The sequence below is a fragment of the Pyrus communis genome, chromosome 15, assembly GCF_041283825.1.
Source record: "Pyrus communis isolate YQ-2024b chromosome 15, ASM4128382v1, whole genome shotgun sequence".
Classification (NCBI taxonomy): Eukaryota; Viridiplantae; Streptophyta; class Magnoliopsida; order Rosales; family Rosaceae; genus Pyrus; species Pyrus communis.
This window is the reverse complement of record NC_142579.1, coordinates 37226601-37249205: the sequence shown is the minus strand read 5'-3', so window position 1 is coordinate 37249205 and position 22605 is coordinate 37226601. Positions and strand designations below refer to the sequence as shown.

At 40.8% G+C, this 22605-nt stretch overlaps 4 protein-coding genes, 1 long non-coding RNA gene and 3 pseudogenes across 8 annotated transcripts; 3 read left to right on the top strand and 5 right to left on the bottom strand.

The window, feature by feature from the left end:
- Positions 1-773: 773 nt before the first annotated feature.
- GLB3 (hemoglobin 3) lies at positions 774-2504 on the bottom strand. The gene is made up of 3 exons (XM_068456167.2): positions 2187-2504; positions 1939-2069; positions 774-1211 (listed from the first exon to the last, which is right to left on the bottom strand). Exons 1-3 carry the CDS (start codon positions 2321-2323, stop codon positions 1003-1005), a joined length of 477 nt encoding a protein of 158 aa, XP_068312268.1. The 5' UTR covers positions 2324-2504; the 3' UTR covers positions 774-1002.
- A 927-nt stretch (positions 2505-3431) lies between these two features.
- Positions 3432-7244, top strand: AME3 (Protein kinase superfamily protein). Of its 2 annotated transcripts, none has more exons than XM_068472754.2 (12): positions 3432-3835; positions 3995-4115; positions 4221-4247; positions 4334-4487; positions 4577-4625; positions 4907-5021; positions 5182-5273; positions 5364-5511; positions 6283-6347; positions 6427-6524; positions 6687-6792; positions 6907-7244. In XM_068472754.2, exons 1-12 carry the CDS (start codon positions 3728-3730, stop codon positions 7048-7050), a joined length of 1227 nt encoding a protein of 408 aa, XP_068328855.2. In that variant the 5' UTR covers positions 3432-3727; the 3' UTR covers positions 7051-7244. The 2 variants fall into 2 exon arrangements, with proteins under 2 accessions (XP_068328855.2, XP_068328862.2); XM_068472761.2 differs by having other exon boundaries at positions 3460-3835; positions 6929-7244.
- A 185-nt stretch (positions 7245-7429) lies between these two features.
- Positions 7430-9076, bottom strand: LOC137716475 (putative pentatricopeptide repeat-containing protein At3g15130 pseudogene; annotated as a pseudogene). Its single transcript, XR_015956678.1, has one exon. The product of XR_015956678.1 is annotated as a putative pentatricopeptide repeat-containing protein At3g15130 pseudogene (transcript).
- Positions 9077-9082: 6 nt separating this feature from the next.
- On the bottom strand, positions 9083-9520 carry LOC148690969 (putative pentatricopeptide repeat-containing protein At3g15130 pseudogene; annotated as a pseudogene).
- A 3-nt stretch (positions 9521-9523) lies between these two features.
- On the top strand, positions 9524-12900 carry MEF21 (mitochondrial editing factor 21). 2 transcript variants are annotated; one of them, XM_088685711.1, is made up of 3 exons: positions 9524-11310; positions 11411-11484; positions 11579-12900. In XM_088685711.1, the coding sequence occupies exon 1, from the start codon at positions 9524-9526 to the stop codon at positions 11264-11266; it is 1743 nt and encodes a 580-aa protein (XP_088541837.1). In that variant the 3' UTR covers positions 11267-11310; positions 11411-11484; positions 11579-12900. The 2 variants fall into 2 exon arrangements, with proteins under 2 accessions (XP_088541837.1, XP_088541836.1); XM_088685710.1 differs by having other exon boundaries at positions 11559-12900.
- LOC137718153 (uncharacterized) lies at positions 11625-12843 on the bottom strand. The gene is made up of 3 exons (XM_068457659.2): positions 12507-12843; positions 12320-12421; positions 11625-12236 (listed from the first exon to the last, which is right to left on the bottom strand). The coding sequence occupies exons 1-3, from the start codon at positions 12730-12732 to the stop codon at positions 11707-11709; spliced, it is 858 nt and encodes a 285-aa protein (XP_068313760.2). The 5' UTR covers positions 12733-12843; the 3' UTR covers positions 11625-11706.
- A 908-nt stretch (positions 12901-13808) lies between the features above and the next one.
- Positions 13809-19326, bottom strand: LOC137728959 (tRNA (guanine-N(7)-)-methyltransferase-like; annotated as a pseudogene).
- LOC148690968 (uncharacterized) lies at positions 15446-16078 on the top strand. The gene is made up of 2 exons (XR_015956364.1): positions 15446-15475; positions 15778-16078. It is a non-coding gene; the product is annotated as an uncharacterized LOC148690968 (long non-coding RNA).
- Positions 19327-22605: the final 3279 nt, after the last annotated feature.

Below are 22605 nucleotides of genomic sequence, written 5' to 3'. Positions count from 1 at the left end.
AAATTTTAGGCAGTTGAAGAAACTACAAGTTCCATCACGCGTTGACTCAAAAGGACAGATCATTAAAGTCGTCTGGAATATGATCCAACTTACAAGGAAAGGCATTACAAATGTAAAAATGCAAGTGACGAGATGCGGAGATGTGGAATTGAAGACATTGCCGGAATCTTGAGTTCTTTTTCAAAATAGAGAACTGAATTAGAGGCTTGTCCCACTGCAACTTATAGAGTCCATAGAAGGAGGCATCACGAAAGCTTGTCTAGTATACATTGCAGAAGGCATGGAAACCAGGAATGTGCTGCACCTTTACACGATCCATGCCTCCTTTTACGGACTCTATAAGTTGCAGAAACTACATATCGAACCTGGTTTTCTTACTCGTCCTGCTAACTGCATCAAACGGCTTATATTTACAGACTTACCTCTATACATATATATGGAAAGAAAATCCTTGTAAAATGGATGCATCTGGACAATAATTCATGGAAAATTGCTAGCTATTATATCATTTTCTTGTTTTTGTTCTGTCAACTAGGTTTTTAGCGTTTGGAACTTAGTCTGTCATCTCAATGCAAGAAGAACAACTTTTGTGCAACAAGGATGTCAGTGTAACGGTATTCCAAACCAACCAAACATAATTATGTAACTTCACCACATGGTAGAATCTTATTGACTTGAGAAGTTGTCGCAATGACATCCTCGATGTTGTATGCTCGTCCCCAACGGAAGCAAAAACGCCAAGTGCAAGAGGAGAGAACCTTTGAATGTTTCAATTTTAGGGTACGAAATGTATTTCTTCATGATTTATTCATAAGTGGCTAATAATGTGTCAAGTTGTGCTCATTTAAGCACAAAAATGAAGAGAGTTTGACAAGTAATACAATCTTGTTCCTCCTATGTCTTCACAACATAACACAATTGAGCTCTGAATATGGAGATTAATTTCCTGTCTAAAATCTTCGGCACGCACGGTGGTTGCTGCTGGCGATGCTTACTAAGAGGTTATTGTGCCGGATTCTGTCTCTTCTTCAACTCGTCTCCGGCCACAAGGAAGAACGCAGTGTGCCTGAAAAAGTTCATCATTTTGACCTTGGACTCTGCATCAATGTCTGGAGTAGTGTCCAGTGCTTGCTGCATATGATGCAGCCACCTCTCCGCAGCTTCGTGCGTGACGGGAAATGGACGGTGGCGTGCAATCAGAGCAGGATGGCCTGCCAATTTCCAATTACAACATAAGGACTCAGATTGGTAATCAAAATGTCACGGGCTTCAATGCAATGCATTTGCTAAATTTTAACCAGTCATATTGGACTGGTACATATTTCATTGTTCAGAGAAATATTCAGTGTAACAGTAAAATCACGTAACATACTGGATCGGACAATATCACGGTAAGCAGAGAAACTATTCAGTGTGTAGTGGCATAACACACCATGTCGTTTGGTGTTACAAGTCCAACCAAATTATAATTTTTGAAATCTGTAACTAAATCAAACTCGTCCAACGGAATAGTTGCGAGCATCAAATGCTATGTAGCATTTGATGAGTTTTGTTTTTGGAAATTCGTGTGTTAAGTAAACTAAATCAAACTCGTTCAAGGACACATAACATGATATGACAAACAACAGTATTTCCAAAGGGGAATTGTTATTAACACTCCAAAAATCTCATTCTACACTCCAAACTTTTTATATTATGAAAGAAAAATATACTACTAAGAATGTAGAATGAGATTTTTGAAATGCCAATAACACTTCCCTTCAAAAAATTGTGAATTATGAATACTAAATTTATCATACGCCCCATAAGAATGTCATGTAAAGTTATCGTCACACACAATAATAATGTTACGGACTTAAATTCGGGCCTCCATAACACAAACCAAATGCAAATTTGGACAATAAAATGGAAATACCAAAAAACTTGACACACACGTACCTCTTCTCTGAGAGAAGAGATTTGGGCCTCCCATTCTCTGCACGAAAAACTCGTACTGGTTCTGGATGGCGTCTTCCTTCTTCGAATTGGCGAAAATCGACCGGAACCACTCCTGTTCGTCATCGTATACCCTGCCGATCAAGGCCATAATCGTAAATTCACTACCAATCCAATCCAATCCAATCCAATTCAGCATGTGGTACGATGAGATTGATGAAGACTGAAGAAAGACGAACCAGAGAACGAACCTGGTGTAGAAATTGGTGGAGAGGTTGATGAAGGCCTGGAGACCGAGTTTCTGAAACAGGTTTGTCTCGTCGATGGCGAACGCGTCGGCCGAGTCGACGCCGCTCCACTCGGCGGCCTTGGCTTGCAGGCTCTGCATTCTTTTGCTCACTGGTTGGTAGCGGAGTCCGCGTGCTTGTTCGAGGAAGTGTGAATTTGGAGATTTGTGAGGAAGCTGTTTGGTTTATACAGGGGGACTCGTGCCGCCCGCGTGGATTGCACGCTGCTGGATTTGATTTGCCGACCAACGGGAAGTCGAGGGGCTCGAAACTATGGGCAATGGCGGATTTGACATGTTGGTCCCCTTTTTCCTCTTTTATTCTTTATGTGACACTATGAGCTAATCATGTTGTCACTTACAATTTGCAAACAAATACAAAATGCCCTTTCTTTTTCAAAAGGAAAAGATAGAAATATCCTATGATCCCAATCGGAACATAATAATCATTTGATCGGTTGTAAAAGAGATATATAATGCAAAAATGTGGAGAAATTTTAGATAAATATCCCCACCATAGTGGTAATTGTGGGGAACATCACCTGGACAAGTACCGGAAACCTTGAAATATCTCTCTAAATTATGAGCTTAAACTACAAGAATTTTTTTTGGGTGTGCGATCACACAATATTGATCTGATAGTTTATATTTAGTTTATTAAAATGTAAATACATTTGTTATAATAAAGTGAAACTGAATTGACAACTTCATATGACAATGAGGCAAAAGAAGATATATTTGGACGAAATAATTTTTTAAGGATCAAGGAACGAAAATGAAATTACATGTGTAACATGCGTCTATTACATTTTTTGGTTTCATTATTGTCTATTTTTAGTCCCAGTAGATAAAATGAGCACAAATTGAAAAAAGATAACAATGATAAATCAAATAGCTAAGGATGATGGTTGAAACTTAAAAGGCTCTTGTGCACTAAAACACAAAATTCAAATATTGAGATTTTAATTTAAGGAAGTTGTTATTAACACTTTAAAAGTTTCATTAAAGCATTCTAGATTTTTTTTATAATTAAAAAGAAAAATACGAATGTAGAATGAAAATTTTGAAATGCTAATAACAATTTTCTAATTTAATAGTTCGGAAAGAATAAAGAACATTAAAAATATTACGAATCATGAAATAGCAATGTGAGATGGGATCCGAATACAGTGTGGGGTCTAAGATGGGCCTAATTGGGCTTTAGACCAATAGATAGGAAATGTTAAGGCATGAAAAATGGCGGCGCAACTAATCTTATCTTTAAAACCGCCAATCTCCACCGTCGCATACAAAGCAAAACGCAGACTGTAACATCCTTATATAACTAACATTTAACAAGCCCTAACCTCCTCCGTCGGTACGGTGCCTGTTGGCTGCTAATCTCTCTCCGTTTCTTTCTCCAGTAACCGATTCCTCCGAGCTTCGTCTCAGAAACCATAGAAAATTTCCCAAATTTTTGTTGTGAGAAATTTGGTTGCCGACGGCCGGGGATCGAATTTGATTCAGATGGTGTCGACGGTGGGAGTAGAGACTAGGATGGAGAACTCGCAGAATCGAATCAGGAAGCGGCCGAGGTCGGCGTGGGACGTCGGCCCATCGCAATCGGAACCGGAGGTTGGTTTTGGGCTATTCAATTGTTAGGGTTAGGGTTTCCAAATGAGAAGGAACGACAAGATTGGGGCTTTTTTGTGCCGCATGTGGATTTAGGGTTTGCAGATTAATGGTAATCGGACAGGGATGAAAATGGTTGATGGATGCATCTTGTTTTTGTAGGCTCAACGGGCTGTGATGGCATGTAATGAAGGAAATGGAAGGCGTGGATCGCCTCCGAAACGAGACGATGATCGGGAAGGGCATTATATTTACAATCTCGGCGAGAATCTCACTTCAAGATGTGAGTTTTTCCTGAAAATTTAGCGCATTGTTCTTGTTTTTTGTCAATTACATGTTTGTATCGGGTAATGATGTTGTTTCGGGGTTGTTTACGTTGATTTGGCAGATAAAATACTTAACAAGATGGGTGAAGGTTAGATGTCAAGTGTCCTGCTGTCTACAAGATTTTATTTTTTTGTCATTCTGCTTGTGTCATTCAGCATATTGCTAGTGCTGTAGGCACATTTGGCCGAGTTTTGGAATGTTGGGACCGTCAAACACGAGAGTATGTGGCAATCAAGGTAGTTCGAAGCATACGAAAATATCGGGAAGCAGCAATGATTGAGGTTGATGTGCTTGAACAGCTAGCTAAGCATGATAAGGGCAACTCACGGTACATGTCTTCTGGGTTTAGCTGATAGAATTGCTGGTTCAATCATTGTGATGTCGTCTAACTTCGAGCATGTTAATACATTGATGCAGCTGTGTGCAGATTCGCACTTGGTTTGATTACCGCAATCACATTTGCATTGTAAGTATCCCAATTAAATTCCTTCATGCTACTCTTTTGCTCCATTATGTTGTACTCTTTGACTGTTTTCTGCTTGCTGTTCTGAATCTGTGTAATATTTTTTCTACCATGCTGGTTATCTTCCTTCAAGTAGTTTAATGATCGATTCTCATATGCATGCATGTAATACCAATCAAGCTTTCAGATATTTACAGTTTGATATTAGTGTGTCCATGGACTTTATTTATAGAACTGAGAACTAAACAGAAACCTTCATTTGGATGCATTTAATGGTTTCTCAGGTGTTTGAGAAGCTTGGACCAAGCTTATTTGATTTTATAAAGAGAAATAAATACTGCCCATTCCCTGTGGATCTTGTTCGGGAATTTGGACGACAGCTTTTGGAATCTGTAGCATGTGTGTGGATAGTTCTTAGTCTCATTCTCTTTTTTATTTTTATTGTAACCAGTCACGCAAATCTGTTTATTGGCCTCTTGTCTGTCCATGGCTGTAACAGGGTGTTTTAATTCAGTCCTTTTGTTTTTAACTCACAATTTTTCTTCAATATATCTAACAGATATGCACGACTTACGCTTAATTCACACTGACCTGAAGCCAGAAAATATTCTTCTTGTGTCCTCTGAATATGTAAAGCTTCCTGGTTCTAAGGTATCTTGGACTTTTACAATTTAAAGTTCATGCCATGTTTCATATTTGGGTACAGACTCAGTTAATAAAAAGTGCTTGAAAATGGAACAGAGGTTTTCTTCAGATGAAACGAATTACAGGTGCTTGCCCAAGTCTAGTGCCATTAAGCTGATTGATTTTGGTAGTACAGTGTCTGATGATCAGAACCATAGCTCCGTTGTTTCTACCAGGCATTACAGAGCCCCTGAGATTATTCTAGGTAACTAATTATGGTGCTGGCCAGCCAAAATGTGATATCATTTCCTTTTTTATTCACCTTCTGTTCCCATCTTCACTGAAACCATACTAAGCAATATGGTGATTGATGAAAAGAACTATCTTAATGATGATTTAGAAAAGTACTTGAGGCTGGTACATCTGTAAACAAGTTTATTCAAAGGGAGTGTTTAACAGAGTCATAGGAGGTCATTGTGGGCATTAGTCACGTTATTTTATGCTGGATCCCCCAACATGGTCAATAAAAACACATTACATTGTGGCATCAATAACCATTTGGAACATAATAAGGGCAGGTTGCAGTATGGCATTGATAGTAGACTTATAACAATCTTTATTAGCTTTTACCGTATTGGTGTGGTTTCTTCATTTTATTAAGATGCATCAGTAGCATAGGATATTCATGTTTTTTTTCCTTCCCCTAAGCTCTTTCTTGGGTCTGTTTTGAGTTGAGTTCGGTGGCATTTCCAGCATGGTCATCCTTTACTTGTCCTGGTTCTGCAGAGTGTAATCATTTTTTGTGTGTTGGTTTGTAAAGATTATAGCTTACCAGCTATTTGTTAACCTAATTTTGTTTTACTTTATTCTCTCTTGTCATTTTAACTTATTATGGAAGTAGAGAAAAAATCATTTAGTTGTTTTTGGTAATAATTATTCTGTTACAATGGTCAAGCTTTATCTTGCGTACATCTCAGGTACTGACCAGTAATAGTACCTAAATTGTTCTCATCATTGCTGTATGTCTATCTTGCAGGTCTAGGATGGAGTTACCCCTGTGATCTGTGGAGTGTAGGGTGCATTCTTATTGAACTTTGTTCGGTTAGTCCTACATTACTTTATCCTGGTTCGAATATGGATTCTTCTGGTCAGGAATTTCTAAGATGGGGAATTTTGTCAGGGTGAGGCATTATTTCAGACGCACGAGAACTTGGAGCATTTGGCAATGATGGAGAGGGTATTGGGACCTCTGCCACAGCATATGACCCGAAAGGCCAAGTATGTATTGAAATATACTGATTCTGGCTATTTTTTTACTAGAACATGGTTGACCGAGTTTTGTATTGGATCTGGAGCACTTTTAAGTTTTGATTATTTTATTGAATTAGAAATTGGATGAGATTTATTCAAAAATTGGTACCATTTTTTATCCGTGTGTAGCCATGGTGCTGAAAAGTATTTTAGGCGGGGTGCACGACTGAATTGGCCTTTAGGAGCAGTTTCAAGGGAGAGCATTAGAGCTGTTAAGAAGCTCAACTGTTTAAAGGTTTTACCTTTTTCTTCTCGCTATTTCAGTTCCATAAAAGTATTTACATGATTTGATATCTTGTGGAATTTCTTGATTTCTTAGTTGATATGATGTCATTTATTTTGTATACAGGATCTGATATTGCGACTTGTAGGGTCGTCGAAAGCCAGTTCCTACCTGACTGATTTGTTGTACGGGTTGCTGAAATATGATCCTTCTGAACGCCTCACGGCTCGACAGGCACTTGATCACCCCTTCTTCAAGATTCCAACCTGAGGAACCGCATCGCGAAATATAATTGGGTTCCCTATGTTAGGATTCGAAGAAGGCAAAGCTAGCTCTTCTAAGGATGGCGAGAGATCGAGGGGGAGAGAGAGATGGAGAGAGCTCAAATAGTAAGTTGAGCTTCACTTGTATATGTACAAATAGTATAGTGGCCTCATCTATGAAATACTGAACTTTTTCACTTACCCATTTTGAATTAGTCTTGGTGATTCTAAAATGCATGGAGTTTTCGTGCTTTTTCGGCGTGCTCTGCCTCATATTTTCACGTCCTTTTACCTCTTGCACTCTGCTCTTTATTTTGTCCCGTGATTTTCCTAGATCTATTATATTCGATGGCCAGAAAGTCAGAAATAAAGACTGCTATAATCGCTTTATTTTTTTTATCACCCACAATTTATTAGATCACACAAGTACACAACGCTGCCATTGATTGGAAAAAGTAGACCAATAAGTTAGATGAATAGAATTACGTGTCAATTGGCTATCACCAATAATCTCCACAAGAACACAAGCCGTCCTCAAACTTGTGAAACCTATTTGCATCTCTCACCACAAACACCACCTTCAAAACCTTCGACAAGCCTTTGATAAAAGCATGGCAATCCCCACACACTCTCAAGTTCTTGAAAATCCGAATCGTTTTGTTTCCCTTCTCCATCTCACCACACACCAACGCCAACCCGATTGCCAACTTCTCACTGTGAAATCTCAAGCTCTCCTCCTTCGACTCCTCTTCCACGTCGTGCAGCGCAAACCTCACCCCATGAACATAACCCAGCTCGGATTTTATTCTCTTTTCCATCTCCTTCAACACTTGATGAATCTTTTCCGTAAGCGGGTGTGTCTCATCCCCATTGTAGAAGAAGTAGACCCCCTTGTTGATCTCCACCCAACTGCGTCCTGCCTCTTTCTTTAACCCTTTCATCTTAAACAGTTTTCTCATTCTCTCGCACTCTTTCCAGTAACCGGCCTCAGCGTAGATGTTTGACAGCATCACATAGTTGACAGGGTTATTGCTGTCCAGTTTCAGAAGCGTCTCGCCTACTTCTCTCCCTATTTCCAAGTCCCCATGATCTCTACAAGCACCAAGTAGAGTTTGCAGTATTCCAACATTCGGTTTCAAAGGCATGTTGTCGATGAGATTCTTGGCTTCTTTTACGCGTCCAGCTCTGCCGAGGAGATCGACCATGCAAGCATAATGCTCTACAATTGGTTTGATCCGTTTGTCAAGACACAATCTTGAGAAGTGATCTTTGCATTCTTCTATTAGTCCAGAATGGCTGCAGGCTGAGAGCACGGCCAAGTAAGTCACCCCATCGGGTTCTATGTCATCCGATTGCATTTGTTGGAACAGACGTACAGATTTCCTTCCAAGACCATGCTTTCCGTAGCCTGTGATCATAATCGTCCAAGAAATTACATTCCTCGCCGGAGTTTCATTAAACAGTCTTTCTGCCTCGTCTGTTAATCCACACTTGAGATACATATCCAGAATCGAATTAGTTACTGATATGTCTAAACCAGATGGGATTTTGAGAGTGAAAGCATGCATTTGCCTACCTTGTTCAACCAGGGCAAAATCAGCAAACACGCCCATAAGGCTTGAGAGAACAAACCCGTCTACTTGATGATCGATACTAACCCTGAGCTGCCTAAACAAGTCCATGGATTGTAGTAGATTGCATTCTTGGGCATAACCAAGAATCAGGGAACTCCAGGATACCAAATTCTTCTGTTCAATTTGATCGAATACCCTCTGAGCTTCAGTTAAGTGCCCGCATTTTACATACAGATCGACAAGAGCACCAGCAATAGTAGTCCGAACTGAGCACAGGAATCCTCTTGTGATTAAGGAGGAATGTATTTGGCTTCCTTGCCGGACTGCTCCAAGACCACTGCAAGCTTTCAGCGTACTTGTAATCGTATATTCGTCGGGGACTTCTCCTAGCCCTTGCATTTTCCTAAATAAGAGCAAAGCTCTCTCCCCATTTCCTTCAAGTGTGAATCCAGCTATCATCGCGTTTCAACTGATAAGATTCTTAACTGGCATAACATCGAACATTCGTGCTGCTTCGTGAAATCTTGCACATTTCGCATACATGTCGAGGATAGAATTGCTCACCACTGTAACCCATTCAAAACCAGATTTGGTGCACATATTGTGAATCTGCATTCCATTCTCAACAATGCCCACAAACCCAGACGCTTTCAGATTGATCGAAAAGGTGAACTCATTCGGCTTAATTCCCGAAAACCCCATTCTACTAAATAGAGACAGTGAGCCTTTGGCATTACCGTTCTGTAAGTATCCACACATTACAGCCGTCCACGAAACAACATTTCTCTCAGGCATTCTATCAAACACCTCAAAGGCAATCCCCATTCTCCCACATTTGCCATACATATCGATGAGATCGTTGTTTAACATTAAGTCAAGCCCAAATCCCAATCTCATCACCATCCCATGAGCCTGCAGTCCCTGATCAAGCAGCAAATTCTTCGAACAGTTCCGAAGGATATTCGCCAACCTCTGCCGCTCATTCATCCTTCCGAGCAACCCCGTTTTGCAAAGTCCCTAATGGCAACGAGATTCAGCGCCTTATCTGTCAGAGAACTGGAAAATTCCTTCGTACCCAGGTTACTAAATTGCAAAAGCACAAAAGGGTTGAAGAAAATTCACGCTCAGATTGTGAAGCTCTCGTTGTCACAGAGCAATTTCTTGGTGACAAAAATGGTGGACGTGTGTGACAACAGTGGGGATTTGCGCTACGCTGGTTTGCTATTCGAACAAGTTATGGAATCAAACGTGTTTCTGTTCAACGCCACGATCAGAGCTTATACGCATAATCAAATGTATGATTTAGCAATCAATTTGTACAAGCAAATGCTGAGAGAAGCAGAGAACCAAAAACTTCCTGACAAATTCACGTTCCCATTTGTGATCAAATCTTGCGCGGCGATATTCTGTGAAGTTTTGGGGAGGCAAGTTCATGCCCAAGTGTGTAAATTTGGGCCGAAGTCGCATTTGCTGATTGAGAATGCTTTGATGGATTTGTATTTGAAATGTGATAATTTAGCAGATGCACGCAAGGTGTTTGACGGAATGTCTGAACCGGATGTCATTTCTTGGAATAGTCTCCTTTCTGGGTATGTTAGATTGGGGAAGATGAGAGGGGCAAGGGCAGTGTTTGAGGAAATTCCTAACAAGACTATTGTGTCTTGGACAGCAATGGTTTCAGGGTATACGAGAATCAGGTGCTACGCCGAAGCTCTGGATATGTTCCGGCGAATGCAAATGCTGGATATTGAACCTGATGAGATTAGTATTGTTTCTGTTTTGCCAGCTTGCGCACAGCTTGGAGCTCTTGAGGTTGGGAAATGGATTCACATGTACTCGGAAAAGAAGCTGCTATTGCAGTCGGTTTGTGTTTGCAATGCCCTGATTGAAATGTACGTGAAGTGTGGCTGCATTGATCAGGCTTGGCACTTGTTTGATCAGATGTTGGAGAGGGATGTGATTTCTTGGAGTACCATGATAGCAGGGCTGGCGAATTACGGGAAAGCTTGCGAAGCAGTTGAACTGTTTCAAGAGATGCAAATAGTGAAGGTTGAACCGAATGGTGTTACGTTTCTAGGTCTTTTATCAGCCTGCACACATGCTGGTTTATGGAATGAGGGAGTTAAGTACTTTGATTCCATGAGAGAAGATCATAATATAGAACCGGAAATCGAGCATTATGGTTGTTTAGTTGATCTTCTGGGACGTGCCGGACACCTTGATCAGGCTCTTGACAGAATAAACAAGATGCCGATGAATCCAGGCTCAAAGATTTGGGGTTCGTTGTTAAGTTCCTGCAGGACTCATTGCAATCTCGAGATTGCCATTACCGCAATGGAGCACCTTTCGGTGCTTGAACCAGATGAGGCAGGTAACTATGTGCTACTTTCCAATATATATGCAGACCTAGGGAAGTGGGAGGATGTGTCAAGGATGAGGAAACTTATAAGAAGTAAGAGCATGAAGAGAACCCCAGGTTGCAGTTCGATCGAGGTTGACAATGTGGTTATGGAATTTGTGGCCGGCGACGATTCAAAACCATTTGCGAGAGACATCTTTTCCATGCTAGAGCTGCTTCTTTCGGAGCAGAACATACCAGATGATAAGTTCGGCGCAACACCAGAGGACTGCAGTCAATTCTTGTGTTAAAATGGGTATACGCTCGGGCTGAGAAACGCCCAGAATACAAAACTGTAAACAATCACTTCATTCTTCCAGGAATCTAAATTGTTTTTTTTTTTTCATAGCTGGTTACCTGAACTGTATAACTTGACCAAAATGTTGGTTTTGCAGATGAGGGAGGCTAATGGCCGAGGAAAATGGGGTTAGAACTATCAAGACAAGTACGAAAATGGCGAAGACGAAAGGTACTAGCCATTCTTTCGATCATTTTTTTTAAATCCCAAATGAATGCATAGGTGCTAACATAGATAAAACATAGCTATTTGTCTCCAACTGCAGATTTCCAACCAACAAAATGACACAACGACAACAAAAATATCGGAAATTCGGAAGCAAAGTTGATCAATTTCATTTATATAAACTCCTATTCCAAACAAAAAAACATACAAATCCTACTCCTAGCTGAACTACTGAGCAAAAGAGAGGCCACAAACAACAATTATTGCATACACAGCACAGTCCATAAACAGAGCATCAAGTACCTTCTTTCCCAACAAGCCTATCCCTAAAGCCTTCCCTAACCGCTCAGCCCACTCATACTCACTACCACTCATAGTTTGACCCTCACCAATTCCAGCAGGCACTCTGTGGTGTCTTTGTCGACCGCTGTCCAAAATTCGAGCAAGCACAAGTGTCACATTGGTCACCAAAACCAGGTACAGAGGCCTAAAACCCAAAAGGGTTTTCACCAATTTACTACCCAGTAAAGGAAAACCCAGATGGGAAAAAACCACCAGTACCGCAACCGCGATGGAAATGTAAATTCGGATCCTTTCTGATGCTTCAATGGCGCCACTAATTCTACTCGCAGTGAAAAGTCTAGGCTTCTCAAACGACAATGATGATGGTCGTGACTCATTCTGAACAGTTGATGGTGGTGATTCATCCTGAACCGTTGACGATGATGACCGTCTTTCCTCAATCTCAGGAGTGAAATCTGCAGACCCACAACCGCCATTAGCAAACACAACAACAGCAACTAAAGATGGAGACTTTTGGAGATTGAGTGAAAGAGGGTACCTGGGATTTGACCTGGGACGTGGGTTTCGGTCTGGGACGTCGGTGATTCATTCTGAACCGTTGATGGTGCTGACCACATTTCCTCAATCTCAGGAGTGAAAACTGCAGACCCACAACCGCCATTAGCAACTACAACAACAAAGCAACTAAAGATTAAGGCTTTTGGAGATAGAGAGAAAAAGGGTACCTGGGATTTGATCTGGGACGTGGGTTTTGGGAATCTGATCCGGGGAAATCGACGGCCGGGATGGCAGGTCTGTATCTTCACTGTGAGTTGCTGGGTCTGGCGGTGGTGAAGAAGAAAAAGAGGAGGAGGGGGGTAGGGTTTGGATCCGACCCGTGATTAGGGCAAGGCGGTCGGACCCTCGCTCCATGATCTTCCTCCGTCGGGCTTCTCGGCTGTTTGTGGTCATTTTTTCCTTCAATCAATCGATGACCGCTTAGTATTTTGCTTCTCAGTGAAGGCTGCAGTTCATACGAGTCTGTGATATCAGCTCTAGTTCTGGGTCGGTTGGTTTTGGATACTCTGCTTTTGATTCGGACCCGAGTCCGATAGTAGTAAATTCCCAACTTGACCTCGTCTATTAACCAGCTTTTTTTTCTATGGAAATTGTTATTAGCACTTCAAAAATCTCATTCTACACTCTAAAGTTTCTATATTTGAAAAGAAAAATACACTTTTAAGGAGTGTAGAATAAGATTTTTGAAGTGTCAATAACACTTCCCTTTTCTATTTCTCATTTATATATCTCAAAACTGACGTCAACAAAATAAAGAGTGAATTTCACCGATAACGGTTATAGGCTATTACTTGACTCCACGACAATTCTTTGATTCAATTATTTAATAAAAAAACATTCATTAAAAATGAGAATAAGCGTGTCCTTCAATACAGTGGAGTCTGAGTTTCACTGACAACAATTATCGGCTATTAATTATGTATCAACAATGTCTTGGTTCAAACTTAATCAAAATTATTCATTGGAGGTGAGAATGAGCGTGTCTCACAAAGTGAATATTGAGTGTCACTAGACGAAATAATCATTGGTTATTAACTAGTCATCAATGATCATTGTCGATTCAATAAACTAATCACAACCGTTCACAAAAGAGTGAGAAATGGGCTCTTTTCAAAAGTACAACTAGTTAATTTTTTTCTTACCAATTACCGATTTAGGTGGGGTGGGAGAGCCTCAAATTCGGATGAGAAGGGCCACAATGGTGCTTGGTTCCCACCATCACACTAGCCCTCCTCCTTGCCAATTACCAACTTTGATAACTGATAAGTATTAACTATGAATGCCACTTAGTACTCCGGTCTAGTGACATTTCTCTTCACTTGTAAGTAATTTTAACCAAATTATTATGACCAACACATTGCAAGAGTACATGTTGTAAAATTGCTTTCTTAAATAGCATGAATAATGACTTGCTTCTTTGTAAAATGTAAGTGATATAATGGTAAATAGCGTAACGCTAAAAACATTCATAGTTCAACAAAAATTTGTAAATCAAAGATTTCAAAAACCAGATGATCTTCTCAAGAGTTGTTAGCAAACTCCTTCAAAAGAAAGAATAATCCACTACTATTTTTAAGTTAATCAATCCATCTGTCGACTAAGATAAAATACCCAGAGTCATAGAGATGGCGCAATGCGTCTGTAAACCGCTCGGAAAGTCTGTCCCCCATTTCTGTCAACCTTCTGTCCTTCCTAGGTTGCAGAACTCAAGAGCTTCGTAACTGGATCTGCGTTGAGCTCTTCGTCGGTGAGAGCTTCAAACATGGGGTGATTCTCCAAGCAAGTCTTCATCCAGTCTCCGAGTTCCTCAACATCCGTAATTGTGTACATGATCCCACCGCCTTCTAGACCATAAGCATACTCGTCCAGCAAGAAAGGACTGATCACTCCACGCCGATGATTTTTCTCTTTGAAGTGAGGATCCGGGAACAGGAAAAACGTCTTTGAAAGCTGCCCTTTCTCAAAGTAGTTTGGAATGTATTTCATGGAATTAGTCCGAACGACTGAGATATTTTGGTATTGACCCGGATTTGTCACCCTTAATGCCAAGATCCTTTCCTTCACGTACTCTGTCACCTTATCCCTAAGCTCCATTTCGATTATCAAAGTCTCGGGGAAAAGGGTTGACAGACTTATCAGAACCCCAAAACCACAACCGATATCTGCAAACTGGATCTTCTTACAGCTATCAACTTGATCGGATGAGGGGAATGTTAGACAAATAAGGAATATGGTTGGAGTCCTTGTGTAATTGTATATAATATTATTATTGGAAGAATAAGCCGTCCTACAGCCGTCAAGCCGTCCTACAGCCGTCCTACCTTGTCCTACCTACACACTAGCCGTCCTACAGCCGTCAAGCCGTCCTACAGCCGTCCTACCTTGTCCTACCTACACACTAGGACGGCTACCTTGTCCTCTACAGCCGTCCTACCTTGTCCTACCTACACACTAGGACGGCTACCTTGTCCTACCTACACATTTGTATCATGTATATATATTCTTGTAATCTTGTAGAGAAAAATTAATGAGAAAAAGCATTATCTTCCATATTTTCCACAAAGCATTCTCTTCCATATTTTCTACACATTCTCTTCCATATTTTCTACATGGTATACAGAGCAGGTTTATAACCCTAGCCCTAATTTTTTTTCGGCAGCTTTCTCTGCCGTTCCCATGGCTGTTCGTGGCCTGTCCCGTCCCTCCTCTGCTCGTCCTCCCCTCCACTGCACCTACTGCAATTTTGATTATCATACCCGAGACACCTGCCATAAACTTCATGGCTATCCCGTTGGCCATCCCCTCCATGGCCAACCGTGGCGACCACCGCGCCGTGCCACTGCTTCCAGTTCTTCCCGCAGTCATGCACCTTCCAGTCCTCCCCGGCAGTCACGGTTTTCTGCTTCCCGGCCCCATAATTTCACCCAGGCCCATCACGTGCAAGGCACCCAGGCCCCCGCCTCCTCTTCTACTCCAGCGACCCACCAAGTGCACGGGGCCCAGCCCACTTTGCATGACTTGCAGCTTGCCATGCCTGACCTCTCTGCCGAGCAGTACTCCCGTGTTCTAGCTGCTCTACGTGACACCACCACCCCTCCTCAAGCCAATGCCGTTCTCACTACTGATTTTGCCCAAGGTTTGTTACCTGTCACCTCTCGTCATGGTCAATGGATTCTTGACAGTGGTGCTACGGATCATATTACTTCTTCCGCTTCATGTTTGGTTAATCGTTCTCCTTCACATTTGCCGCCTGTTTCTTTGCCTAGTGGTGCTTCTGCTCCCATTACTTTTACCGGCACTCTTCCTTTAAATTCATCAGTTACTTTGAAGGATGTTTTATGTGTCCCTAATTTCCGAGTGGACCTTTTATCGGTTGGTAAACTTACAAATGGATTATCGTGTTCCATAACCTTCTTTCCTTCTTGGTGTGTTTTGCAGGACTTGGTTTCGAAGGCGATGATTGGTGTGGGTAAGCGACGTGGCGATCTGTATTACCTTGTGGCCCTTACCTCTTCTCTCCCCACCCGTCAACCTCTCTGCAACATCATTACCATCCCCTCCTCCCTCTGGCATAGGCGTCTTGGTCACCCCTCCTCCACTCGTTTGCAAGCTTTAGCATCTAGCTCTCTTAATTGTACTTTTGATTCTAGTCATATTTGTGATGTTTGTCCGTTGGCAAAACAAACTCGTCAACCTTTTCTTTTGAGTTCAATTTCATCAACTTTCCCTTTTGCTTTAATTCATTGTGATATTTGGGGCCCGAATCGTCAATCTTCTCTTTCTGGTGCTCATTATTTCTTAACCATTGTGGATGATTTTTCTCGCTTTACGTGGGTCTTCCTCATGAAACATAAATCCGACACTCAACAATTAATTAAGGATTTTTTTGCTTATGTCACTACCCAATTCCGCAGTACCATCCAATGCATTCGTACTGACAATGGTGGTGAATTTTTATCTCTTCGTAGTTTTTTCTCTGATCATGGGGTGCTTTTACAAACTTCTTGTGTTTATACCCCCCAACAAAATGGCGTTGTTGAAAGAAAACATCGTCATCTTCTTGAAACCGCTCGCGCCCTTCGTTTTCAATCCCATCTTCCTATCAAGTTTTGGGGGGAATGTGTTCTTACCGCTACTTATCTCATCAATCGTCTCCCTACCCGTCTTCTCCATCATAAATCCCCATTTGAGGTTCTCTTTTCGAAAACCCCATCTTATGACCACTTCTGCGTCTTTGGTTGTCTGGCATATGCCACCTCTGTCACTCCCACCACCAAATTTTCCCCTCGGGCTCATCGTTGCATTTTTCTCGGTTATCCTCATGGACAAAAGGCCTATACCCTTTACGATCTCGACAGTCACCGCATTTTCACTAGTCGAGACGTCATCTTTCACGAAACTACTTTCCCTTATGCCGTTTCTCACCCTCCTATCCCATCCTCTTCGCCTACCCTACCCATCCCACCCCCTCTGAACTTTACATATAACCCACCCCTTCCTGCCCCGATGCCTCACCCTCCTCCACCTTCCTCCCCTTCCACGCCTTCCACAGATTCCCTTGCTGCCCCATTACCCGTTCCTCCCCATACCCCTGCCCTCTCGGCATCCCCTCCTTCACCCCCCACTACTTCCTTACCTTTCACCCTTTTACCCACGGACATCCCTACCCCCCTCCCCCCCCCCCACTACCTACCAATCCTCCCCTTCCCCGCACCTCTTCCCGTGCCCATAAACCTTCATCCTATTTAAAAGACTACGTTTGCTCGCAGGTGATTCTGTCATCCCACTCATCTTCGACTTCGCAACCTGGTTCTACACAAGGTACGCGATATCCACTTTGTAATTTTCTCTCTTATCACTGTTACTCTCCCAGGCATTTTTCTTACATTAACTCTGTCAGTCGGACTGTGGAGCCTTCCTCCTTTGCCGAGGCTGCCACTGACCCCAATTGGCAACGTGCTATGACTGAGGAGCTTCAAGCTTTACATGCTAATGGTACTTGGACTTTAACTTCCTTGCCCCCTGGCAAAATTCCCATTGGTTGTAAGTGGGTGTACAAACTCAAGCACAATTTCGACGGCTCTATTGACCGCTACAAAGCTCGTTTGGTTGCTAAAGGCTTCACTCAGGCTGAAGGTATTGATTATCATGACACTTTTTCTCCTACTGCTAAGATGATTACGGTGCGTTGTCTTCTTGCTCTTGCTGCTAGTCAGTCTTGGTCTCTTCATCAGCTTGATGTTAATAATGCTTTCTTACATGGTGACTTACATGAAGAAATCTATATGTCTCCTCCTCCTGGTCTTCGGCGACAGGGGGAGAATCTTGTGTGTCGCCTTCACAAGTCACTTTATGGTCTTAAGCAGGCTTCTCGCCAATGGTTTGCCAAATTCACTAGTGCCATCATTTCTGCCGGTTTTCAACAATCCAAAGCTGACTATTCATTGTTCACTAAAAAGTCTGGTATTTCTTTCACAGCTTTGCTCATTTATGTGGATGATATTGTGATTACAGGCAATGATGCTAGTGCCATTAATTCTCTGAAGTCTTTTCTCCGTGATCATTTTCGGATAAAAGACCTTGGTGATTTAAAATATTTTTTGGGTATTGAGGTTTCTCGTTCCAAACAAGGGATTTATATTTCTCAACGCAAGTATGCATTAGAGATTCTCAAGGACTATGGTTTTTTGGGAGCACGACCCATTGCTTTTCCTATGGATGACACAAAATTATCTGATAAAGGAGAACTTCTCAAGGATCCTGAAAAGTATCGACGATTAGTAGGTCGGTTAATATATCTCACTATCACTCGGCCGGATATCACCTATTATGTGCATGTTCTAAGCCGTTTTATGCACGAGCCAAGGATATCTTATATGGATGCTGCGCTTCGTATTGTTCGTTATTTGAAGGCTACTCCAGGTCAAGGTTTATTATTTCGTTCTGACAACCAGACTAAGTTAACTGCGTTTTGTGATTCTGATTGGGCAGGTTGCCCTATTACTCGCCGTTCGACTACTGGGTATTGTGTATTCTTGGGCGGTTCTTTGATTTCTTGGCGGACGAAACGACAGAAAACCGTTTCGCTCTCTTCAGCAGAGGCGGAATATAGGGCCATGGCAGGTGCTTGTTGCGAGATAGTTTGGCTTCGTTTTTTGTTGAAGGATTTGAACATTCCTTTGGATGGTCCTTCCATTTTATTTTGTGATAATCAAGCAGCGTTACATATAGCTGCCAATCCTGTTTTACATGAACGAACTCGTCACATTGAGATGGATTGTCACTTTATACGAGATAAGATTGTAAATGGCACAATAGAGACCAAGCATGTGGGTACGGCACAACAGTTGGCAGACTTGTTTACCAAACCTCTTGGGAAAGAAAAGTTTTCGGGTATGTTACGCAAGTTGGGAGTTCTTGACATCCACTCTCCAACTTGAGGGGGAGTGTTAGACAAATAAGGAATATGGTTGGAGTCCTTGTGTAATTGTATATAATATTATTATTGGAAGAATAAGCCGTCCTACAGCCGTCCTACCTTGTCCTACCTACACACTAGCCGTCCTACAGCCGTCCTACCTTGTCCTACCTACACACTAGGACGGCTACCTTGTCCTCTACAGCCGTCCTACCTTGTCCTACCTACACACTAGGACGGCTACCTTGTCCTACCTACACATTTGTATCATGTATATATATCCTTGTAATCTTGTAGAGAAAAATTAATGAGAAAAAGCATTATCTTCCATATTTTCCACAAAGCATTCTCTTCCATATTTTCTACACATTCTCTTCCATATTTTCTACAGGGAAGTATTGCGGGTAATGAAGAGAATAATCTACGTGACGCGGGGAGACAGGTACTGGAAATGGAAGTCACTCAGAGGGTTGCTGTGTGCTCTTGCTCGGTAGAAGCGCTTCCGAGGCAGGCCAGTTGACTTGCTAAACGTTGGGTTTGTTTCCTTCCCCGACATGACTTATTTCAGCTAACTGCAGTAACAAGCAGGAATTTCAGGACATAATGCTAAATTATAAAGGGAATCATAAAATGCGAAACTAAAGTACAAATTCCCCTCTTGTTGCTTAGGCAACTTAACTTAAATCGTCAACATCGCGAGGCGTGGAGCGAAAGGCCTAACTCCACGACTGTCCCTAACTCCGCATTGTCGACATAATGCTAGTCAGGAATACGTAAGTTCCACTAAAACAAGTGTTGTACAAAAGATGTCTGGGAGAGCAAAATGCAATCACCACTGTAAATCTTTGGAAAGTAACTAACTGCGAGCAATGTATAAACTATTCCTTGGATTCTAACTAGACAAACCAAATTGTAAGGAAAGAGGGTTGTTTCGGATATCTAACTTTTTCCACTTCTCTTAACTTCCAAATAATTTATTGGTGCATAAATTCGAAAGCAATTTCATAGAGGCATTACCGCAAACAGGTGGTGGGCGTATGTAACACGTACCAATTTCAACAAAACAAAGAAGATGAATGTTTACCACAGATTAAAAAATCAATAGAAAACAAAACTAAATCATTTGAATTGTTCAGAAGAAGCCTCAGATGGCCTAAAACCACAATAACAATGGAAAACCAGAGAAGGAAGGTTCAAAGAGAAGAAACACAGACCTGGGAACAAAAATTTGAAGCTTTTTGGAAGATGGAGGATCTCTGCTACCAAGTGTCGGGAGGCCGGGAGGGAAAGTACTGAGCGACTGGAATTAATTTACAGAGCCAGACAGGTCGGAGCGAAACGAAAAGGAGAGACTAAGGTTGGGCTCTGTTGTATGCGGGTTGACTCAATTTTAGCCCAATTTCTTCAGGGTTAATATATCCAAGCCCATTTTGATACAAGTAAATAAAAAATGTGCCACGAGGCCCACGGGCCACGACTTAATGGCCCATGACCCAGCTATTTTTCGAGGTGACTCTTTTTTGCCACACAAAATTTTCATATTTTGTTCGCGCACTCTATAATACATGTAAATCTCACATGCAAATGTGTTATTTTTGTGTGTTGAATAATTCATAAAAATAATTAACGAGGGGACAGAATCACCAATGAAAAGAAGCATTGAGAAATGTTTTTTTTCATAAAATCACTTAAAAAATCACTAAACACGTGGAATGCATTTCTCTTCAATATCCTTAAAGTAATTATCCAATTAATTTTATTGTTTTTTGATAATATTGGAGGTGGAGAAATCGAACACATGACGTTATGTGCGAGAATCGTATCGAACAATGTATCACCTGTGTCTAAGTAATGTTCTTTAATCACTTAGCTGCAAGCCCATTGTAAGGACTAAACTATTTAGTTAAGAAAGATTTTAGTCCTTAAATAAAAATTCAAGCCCCAAATTCTTAGCTCTAAAATTGCCGAAACCATCCGGTACACCAAATTCAAACTTCAACTATGCAGTTGTTCTAGAAAAAAATCCACTACATTACAAAGATCTGATTCAACAAAATTTAGTGTAATGGGTAATGCTAGAGAAACTAGATTTGTAGACAAAATTTGCAAACTAAATGGCATGGAACCTCATGATTTGATTATTATTTAAGTATTGATAAAACGTGCTCATTTCTTATTGATGACATAATATTTAGTTTGCAAATTTTGTCTACAAATTTAGTCTCCCTTTACCTTAGTGTAATTTAATGCGTTGACGCATGCTAATAAGAGTCTAGTATATCAAGATCACAGAATGACGATATCTAATGATCGACTTGTGCCTTGAACAAACTTTGATCTGAGTTTTCCTTGTATTTCTTTTTCAAGATATTAATTAGATCTCCACATATATAGATAAGTGTATATAACTAATTAATCAGCCTCTCGACACCTGTGTATATGCAGGCAGAAGCAATTTACTGCCCGTCCCCCTCACACGTATTAATGGAAAAGATAACCTGAAATTTAATGTAAGGATTTTTACATCCCATCGTATGTGTTCTTGTCGTAATCATACGCATGTTTATATGCAAAATGATATCTAAATTTAGTAAAACACAATCTCAGTACTCAACAGAAATCAGGCAAAACGTGTCCTTTAATGTTTCTCTCCATAGTCAGCTAGCTGTGGGTACAAAGTCTTAACATAGCAAATTGATGGGTCTGCCAGCATGCATGGCCCGAGTTTCTAATTAAGTTCTAATTAAGGTCTAATTCTCACCCAACTTGACCAATAAGCATCCTGTGTTGATATATTTTGAACAAGAAATGCCAATTAAATTAACTATTACATCTAACTTACGTACATACGTACGCATAATCAAGCACATGATTAAGGAAGGACAGTACTGTTCACAAAACTATCTATTAACTGTAACAAGGATCATAATTATAGACTTAGCTCTCATTTGGAAATCCTTTTAAAATAATTGAAAGTAGTGTTTTTAGAAAGAATGTTTTTTAGTTCTAAAAGCACTTGAAGTACTGTTTTAGGATTCGCTTGAATTTTTTACTAAAGATTGGTTGCAAAAATAATTTCACCAAAAGCATTTTAGTTATTTTATAAGCACTTTCAAATGAGCCATTAATCGGGATTCCCCCTTAATCTGCATATAAAACATTGGCTAGATAGCTTCATGAAATCTTTACATGCAACTACTCTTTTGAAAATTTGCATCCCTTTTGGGAACAATATTATCTCACCCTTATGCTGTCTTCGTGATCTTTCTTGCACCCTATCCATCCCCAACAACTTAAATCTATTTATACCGAATAATTAATTTAAAAGTTTGCTTAATTATTTTGTACACTGCAGGAAGAATGCAAACACATGCAAGTGAGATTTACAGCAGCCTGGTATTTTATTGTGAAGTGTTTGACAAGTAGCATGCCAGACATGAACATTGTGAGACTGGCTTAGGGGTTAGGGTTCTTCGTCATTGTAGAGTGTCTTCTTTGATATAAATCTATCAACTACTACTTTAATGTTATCAAAGTCGACAAAGTCGTCTGAAATTTTCAATTTTCAAAAGTAAATCGTTGAGCGTTAGAGAATTTGATCAAACACGCACGCATCCTCTAATTAATTATGTATATGTCAAGTCGCTCGATTTATAATTTTTTTTACATTGTTTGTAGATGCACGCAAACTTAAATAAATCTTTTAGTTTTGGTACATATATAATATGATAATTGGTTACATAACTAGATGACTTGTTCCTTGAAAAAATATTTATGTAATTACCAGAGAAACAACAGAGTAAATCAGTCATAACAAAAGCATAATCATTCATTCACATCCCCAATTT

Excerpts from the sequence above, each read along its gene's own strand:
- GLB3 (XM_068456167.2), bottom strand. The coding sequence starts at position 2,323 with ATGCAGAGCCTGCAAGCCAAGGCCGCCGAGTGGAGCGGCGTCGACTCG. Across the intron at positions 2,070-2,186 it reads TCCACCAATTTCTACACCAG|GGTATACGATGACGAACAGG; the intron begins GTTCGTTCTCTG and ends CTTGATCGGCAG. Across the intron at positions 1,212-1,938 it reads TCTCTTCTCTCAGAGAAGAG|GCCATCCTGCTCTGATTGCA; the intron begins GTACGTGTGTGT and ends GGAAATTGGCAG.
- MEF21 (XM_088685711.1), top strand. The coding sequence starts at position 9,524 with ATGAGCCTGCAGTCCCTGATCAAGCAGCAAATTCTTCGAACAGTTCCG.
- AME3 (XM_068472754.2), top strand. The coding sequence starts at position 3,728 with ATGGTGTCGACGGTGGGAGTAGAGACTAGGATGGAGAACTCGCAGAAT. Across the intron at positions 5,274-5,363 it reads TAAAGCTTCCTGGTTCTAAG|AGGTTTTCTTCAGATGAAAC; the intron begins GTATCTTGGACT and ends AAAATGGAACAG. Across the intron at positions 6,793-6,906 it reads AGAAGCTCAACTGTTTAAAG|GATCTGATATTGCGACTTGT; the intron begins GTTTTACCTTTT and ends TTTTGTATACAG.
- LOC137718153 (XM_068457659.2), bottom strand. The coding sequence starts at position 12,732 with ATGACCACAAACAGCCGAGAAGCCCGACGGAGGAAGATCATGGAGCGA. Across the intron at positions 12,422-12,506 it reads CGTCCCAGATCAAATCCCAG|TTTTCACTCCTGAGATTGAG; the intron begins GTACCCTTTTTC and ends GTGGGTCTGCAG. Across the intron at positions 12,237-12,319 it reads CGTCCCAGGTCAAATCCCAG|ATTTCACTCCTGAGATTGAG; the intron begins GTACCCTCTTTC and ends GTGGGTCTGCAG.